General features: G+C 35.0%; 1 protein-coding gene across 4 annotated transcripts in view; it reads right to left on the bottom strand.

Moving 5' to 3' along the window:
• Positions 1-1,174: 1,174 nt before the first annotated feature.
• The window catches only part of Tube1 (tubulin, epsilon 1), an 11,309-nt gene continuing 6,276 nt past the window's right edge, over positions 1,175-6,207 (bottom strand). For 2 of the 4 annotated variants that reach the window (XM_013032797.1, XM_013032799.1), the window contains 4 exons: positions 5,525-5,640; positions 4,514-4,635; positions 1,594-1,781; positions 1,175-1,380 (listed from right to left, as the gene is read on the bottom strand). In XM_013032797.1, the coding sequence (XP_012888251.1) occupies positions 1,201-1,380; positions 1,594-1,781; positions 4,514-4,635; positions 5,525-5,640 (606 nt within the window). In that variant the 3' untranslated portion in view covers positions 1,175-1,200. Of the gene's footprint in view, positions 1,442-1,593; positions 1,782-4,513; positions 4,636-5,524; positions 5,641-6,207 lie in introns of all 4 variants that reach the window. The other 2 variants (XM_013032800.1, XM_013032798.1) reach the window with 2 other exon arrangements.

Genomic DNA, 6,207 nt, shown 5'->3' with positions numbered 1-6,207 from the left:
GGTCCGGTCGTGGGGCCTGAACTCTGGGCCTGGGCACTGTCCCTCAGCTCTTCAGCTCAAGGTTAGCACTCTACCACTTGAGCCACAGTGCCACTTTCGGCTTTTTTCTTTTTTGCTTATGTGGTGCTGAGGAATTGAACCCAGGGCCTCAGGCATGCAAGGCAAGCGCTCTACCACTGAGCCATCTTCCCAGCCCTGTTACTGTTTTCTGTATTACTGAAACACTATCATAAACAATTATATATCAGGATAATACATAGAGTAACAATTATTATTTTTGTATTTATATAACCAGCATACTACTAAACTTTCATATATAAAGGTATTTTAAACAGAGTTCATGTTGATTTAAATGGAGGTCAATAATTATTCAATAATTATAAAAACTTTAATGTTAAAGTTAATAATGCCTAGGAAATATTTGAGACTCAAGTCATAGAAATCTTTTGGATGAAAAAATATAGATTAATTGGTTTAAAAGGAAGATATTCTGCAAGGCGCCGATGGCTCACACCTGTAATCCCAGCTACTCAGGAGGCTGAGATCTGAGGATCACAGTTCAAAGCCAACCTGGGAAGGAAAGCCCATGAGACTAACTCATCTCCAAACCACCAGAAAACCAGAAGTAGTGCTGTGGCTCAAGTGGTAGAAAGTTCACCTTGAGCTGAAGAGTTTAGGGACAGTGCTCAAGCCCAGAGTTCAAATCCCACAACCGACACACACGCGCACGCGCACGCGCGCACACACACACACACACACACACACGGTAGAACACCACCTTGAGCTGAAGAGTTTAGGGACAGCGCTCAAGCCCAGAGTTCAAATCCCACAACCGACACACACACACACACACACACATTCTACAGAAAAGCCAGTGTTAATCATCTAAACCATTTTTTTAAAATCATTGTACACTCATAAATTTCATGGAATATACTTAGAAAAATGCTGTTTTGCAGTCACAAGCTTTAAAATTCTGATCTTTTACTCTTACAGATAAAAATATAAGATAAAATAATGTATAAAGAAGCTCCTACAACTCAGAATAAAAAGTGCTACTGGATTACAGTTTAACAAGGTGGTTCAGAGTTTATCTAGCCTACTCTGGGTTCAATACCCAGTACTAAGGAGAAGAAATAATGCTACTATACAAAAATTTAAAATACCATCAAAAGCCAAGTGATTTTTTCATCTGCAGAATTACCTTGTTAGGTTGAGTAGCAAATTTGCCACAATGTTGTTCATTGCATCAAAGGGCTTCTTATGTCTGCTTTTTAAAGCCTCAGCATTTGAAGTAATCAGACTCTTTGGTTTCACAATTGTACCCAGCTTTCCAGAACTCACCATGAGGTCAATTTTGCTAATGATGTCAAATAAAGACTTTTGAGAGAAAAATATTGGGAAAGAATCTTTTAAGAAGAGTGTACTTAGAGATATTTTCCTAGGAAGGACAGAAGAGAAAGAAAAACAACTTAAACTTATTTTTTCTTAGATGAAGACTAAAAATTGATCAGAGGTCACAAAAACACATATGCACAACACAAAATTAATTGCATCTAAAACTTATCCCTGATCCCTAAGGTCATTTCTTACTTGATTGTCAATGGGCAACACACAGTCTGCATGCTCATTCAGTTCCTTCATTGCCAACATGCTATTGTATGGTGAGGTTATGACATCATCCTCGCTTGAAGGATAAATGGAAGTCACAAATCTGTATACTTCTGGGAATTCATCTTTCAGCATCATTAAAAGAAATGTGCCAAGTCCTGATCCTGTTCCTGAGGAATAAAATTTCAAAAACAAAGCAATTAAGAAGGATAAATGATTAAGAATGTAATTGTGAAGAACTTAAAAAGTTTATGCTTTATTTGCAGGCATAATTTTCAACTTACTCCTGTGACTTACATTAGTGGAATTTTAGATAGAAAAAGGAGAAAGGCATGGAGAGTCAGGCTGAAAGTCCTGACTTCTCTGGAATGACTTTCTATATCTCACTCTTTCCCAAATTTAATTCATTAGATGCTGAAAGAACTGACTCAATAGTGAAAAATCCTACTAAGACAGTATGCAGTCTTACTAATTTTCATTTGACTTAAAAAACACTATCTTGAACAGCTTTTGTGAACTCTGCATATAATCCTCATGATAAAATGAACCATGTCATTAATTAATGTAAACAGTTAAAATTGTTTAAAATTTAGCAAGTTTACTTTGAATTTGTAAAATTTTCAAATATGAAATGTTTCTTAGTAGAAACTAGGGATCTCATTAAAGATAACTTTCTGATACATAGTTATATTTACGCAAACTCAGAAATCTATAAGGATTTAACTAGAATCCTCTAGGTGGGTGTGCTACCAACTTAACAGATTGGTGTTTTCTTAAGTGAGACAGTAGAAAGTATCAATGTGTTACCCTAGTTTCAGTGTGGGTATACTCCTGTATGAGTGCATTGCTGCATTGTACTATAAAATGTATTCCTTGTTATTTTGCTTAAAAATTTAAAGCCAATGCTTTAATTCATGTAGATAAATATTAAACGGCTACAATGGTGAGCTGGGCAAGGCTCAAGTGGTAGAGCTTACCTAGTGATCACCAGTCCCTGCATTTAATTCCTAAAATTGGCAGTGGTAATGATGGGGAGAGGAGCTAAATAATGAAAATGAGGGAGACTATTCAGGTAATTCCTGATGATAAGAGTATGTACTGTTACTAATACTATGAATTATGAATTAATGCAATACCATTGGAAGACATAGTAATAACATCAACCACTATTTAAAACATGCATATTCTTTGATCCCAACTTCCTTTCTAGGAATATTGCCTATAGTATAGTGGCACAAGTGAAATATATATGTACTAGATACTCTCTTAAGCAGTTAGTAATAACTAAACAGGAATTGCAGTATATACAATACATATAATTCAATTCAATGAGCTGAGGTGGAAACAATTCAATGAGCTGAAGTGGAAACAATTACAGAATATATAAGACCTTATTTACTTTCTCACATACTTTCACAGACATAGCAAATATCTGGAAGAATATATGTTATGAATAAACAAGTGGTTGGGTGTTAGTGGCTCATGCCTTTAATCCTAGTTACCCAGGAAGCTTAACTTGGAGGATCAGTTTTTAAGATAGTCTGAGCAGAAATCTCAAAAACTCCATCTCCAGAATAACCAGCGAAGATCGACTGGAAGTATGGCTGAAATAGTAGAGCATGAGCCATGAAGAAAGCCAAGTGCGGATGTGAGGCCCTGAGTTCAAACTCCTCTACTGGCAAGAACAATAGCAAAAATAAAATAAAAAATAAAACAAGCCTGTAACCTGGTCATCTGTAACGAGATAGACTAGATAGGACAATTTTACTTACTTTTCCATTTTTAGTAAATTACAAATAAAGTATATTTTTATGAGTTACTAGAAAATGGAGGGCTTTTATAAACAATTATATATGAAATTGCCTTCTCAAAACTTACTAAAACTTGCAGGCTAATTATACTAGTAAGATGACAATTTGCTTCATTAATTAATAGATTATGTTTTACACAGTAATTATAACTAATATGACTGGGTAAAAAAGGTATTTCTTAAAACTGATCAAACAACCTGTTGAACAACTTTCTTTCTTTTTTTTTTTTTTTGGGTGGTGCTGAGGTTTAAACTGAGGATTTTTGAATGGCACCTCAAGTCATTTTTGCTTTGTTATTTTCAGATAGAGACAACACTTTTTGCTCAGGCCAGCTCTGGGCTGAATTCTACCTATGCTTACTGCATAGCCAGCAGGCATGCACAACCATGCTTGAGTTAGGGGCCTGTTATCTTTTTGCCTGGGTTGTTCTCAAATCACAATCTCCCAAATTCTTCCTCCCCGGTGACTGCAGTTACAGGTGTGAACTTCCATGTTTGGCTAAAATATAAAACCTTAAAATTCAGGTTAGAGAAAATAAGTGTGGCAATTCCTTTAAGTCCTGTGATACCTATCTTAAAATTAGCAAATTTTATTCCTTTTATCTCACAGAACAAGAGAGAATATACTTCAGTTCTGAGTTACAGCTTCTCTGGGAAAAGAAAATAGTACTTTTCATACATTTATACTCAGATCAATTAATGACCATGTAAGAAATGACTTAAAAGAGGAATTTCTTTTATTCTTTTCTGCTCTTTGGAGATAGAAAGGCTGGAAGATGGTTCAAGAAAGGTATTGAGACTCTTGGCAAGCATCCTAAGAACAGGCCAATGTGCATCTGTAGGGACAGAATAAGCAAGCTCTGCGGAGACAGTAAGCATTCTGCAAAAGCTTGCAATTATGAAAAAAGGGCTGAAATTTCATAAAAGAAAATAAAGCAATAAGAAACAAAATTTTCAATATAGTTCTCTTGACATTTAAATCAAACATTAAACTATAGACAAACTGTAAGGAGGTCTGGAAACATAGGTATGAAGAATGAATTCCTACTTGCATTTTAACACTGCCATTGGAAAATGAGTCAATGAGCTTACCTCCTCCCATGGAGTGTATTATAAAGAAACATTGCAAGCAATCACAGTGCTCGGCTGACTTTCTGAGTTTCTCTAGAATCTGTTCTTGGTAAAGACTACCAAACACTTTGTGACCAACAGCCCTGAAAAAAAGAATATAGATTAAAAAATAATACTTTTTACTTATTGAGTTATTTATGCCCTTAATGATTATAGAAAAAAGTTCAACAGATACTGTTTGTACTTGTGCCAAGTAAAATCTACACTTGTTTCATGTCATTCAATCAGATATCCTACAGGTTCTAGATAATCTTCAACTGTGTTGATACAAAATTCATTAGTAATGGGTTTTAACTATTTTTCAATTACATAGTTTATTCTTTTTTCCATGTAAACTCTGAACTGCAGTGAAAGGATAAGGTCATTTATCAAGACAAATAAAAAAAATGTAGTCTTACTTCAAATAGGAAAGTATGGTACCATCTTACTAGATGAAATGGCAAATATTACACAACTGATATTCATGAGATTCTGTGCAAGATTTTTGGACTGCTCAAATTTGCAAGTATTACAAAATAAAGCTGCAAAAACTGTTTTGCAGTTAATTCTTAAATGATCCCTGTGGGTGATTATTAATGAGAAGAGACTATGGAAGAGCCAAAACGGCCTCAGGCTTAGCTTGAGAGACAGGATACTGGTTTCATTTCAGCCCTGTCAATTCTATTTGAATTTGAATTCTAGCTGAGAGCTAAACAATATGAAAAATCAGTTCAAGTAGTGACAATACCATTTACTGTTCTATAAGAATCAATTTACAAAGAACTTAGAAAATAAAAATTTCCTGATCCATCTTTTTCTTAAACACATTACAAGGAACTAGGAGTGAGAATAAACACAGTTACTTCCAAGCTCTGTGAAATACCTTTCAGCTGTGGCACATCTTGCTTTTGTGTTAGTAGGACCTATCAGAATAAGAAAAGAGCTTCAATTTTTTTCAATGACATTCAATAGTTATGTTCAGGAAATTCTCACCAATTATTTCCTGAGCCAGAAATATCAGTAATAAGCTGCTTGCTATCAAACACATCTCTCAATGGTCCCTGGAGAATTTCATTCACAACCCCTTCTTCCATGTCAATCAAGACAGCCTGAAAAGAGAAACAAAATTGATGTATGTATTTTAAAATTGCTTACTTTGTAAATGAAAACTATTTATTGTTTCCTTTTTTTTTCTTTTTTTGATACAGGGTCTTGCAAATAGCCTAAACTGACCTCAAATTCAATCTTCTTGGCACAGCTTCCTGAGCATTAGATTACAGGCATATGCTATCTTGAAAGAATTTATGAACTGTAAAGTGTACTGTTCTTTTTATACTTTAATTCATCAAAATATTTATATAGATTCTATTCTATTCCAATCAAAAGGTGAAATCCAATTGAAAAACGGGTTCTAAACTCTTGCATCCTACTCTGTGTGTGTGTGTGTGTGTGTGTGTGTGTATGTATGAGTGTACATAACTATACATGTGGGGGAATAAGAACTCAATAATCCCCTTAACTGAATCTCTAACAAGGTCTTAGAAATCTAGAAGACAAGATAAGCTTCTCAATAAATGCAGACTGGGGCTGGGAAGGTGGCTCAGTGGTAGAGCGCTTGCTTTGCATGCATGAGACCCCGGGTTTGATTCCTCAGCACCACGTAAGCAAAAAGAAAA

This window comes from Dipodomys ordii, unplaced genomic scaffold (assembly GCF_000151885.1).
Source record: "Dipodomys ordii isolate 6190 unplaced genomic scaffold, Dord_2.0 Scaffold157, whole genome shotgun sequence".
Taxonomy (NCBI): Eukaryota; Metazoa; Chordata; class Mammalia; order Rodentia; family Heteromyidae; genus Dipodomys; species Dipodomys ordii.
Note: the sequence above shows the minus strand (reverse complement) of the source record. Positions and strands in the feature narration are given on the sequence as shown.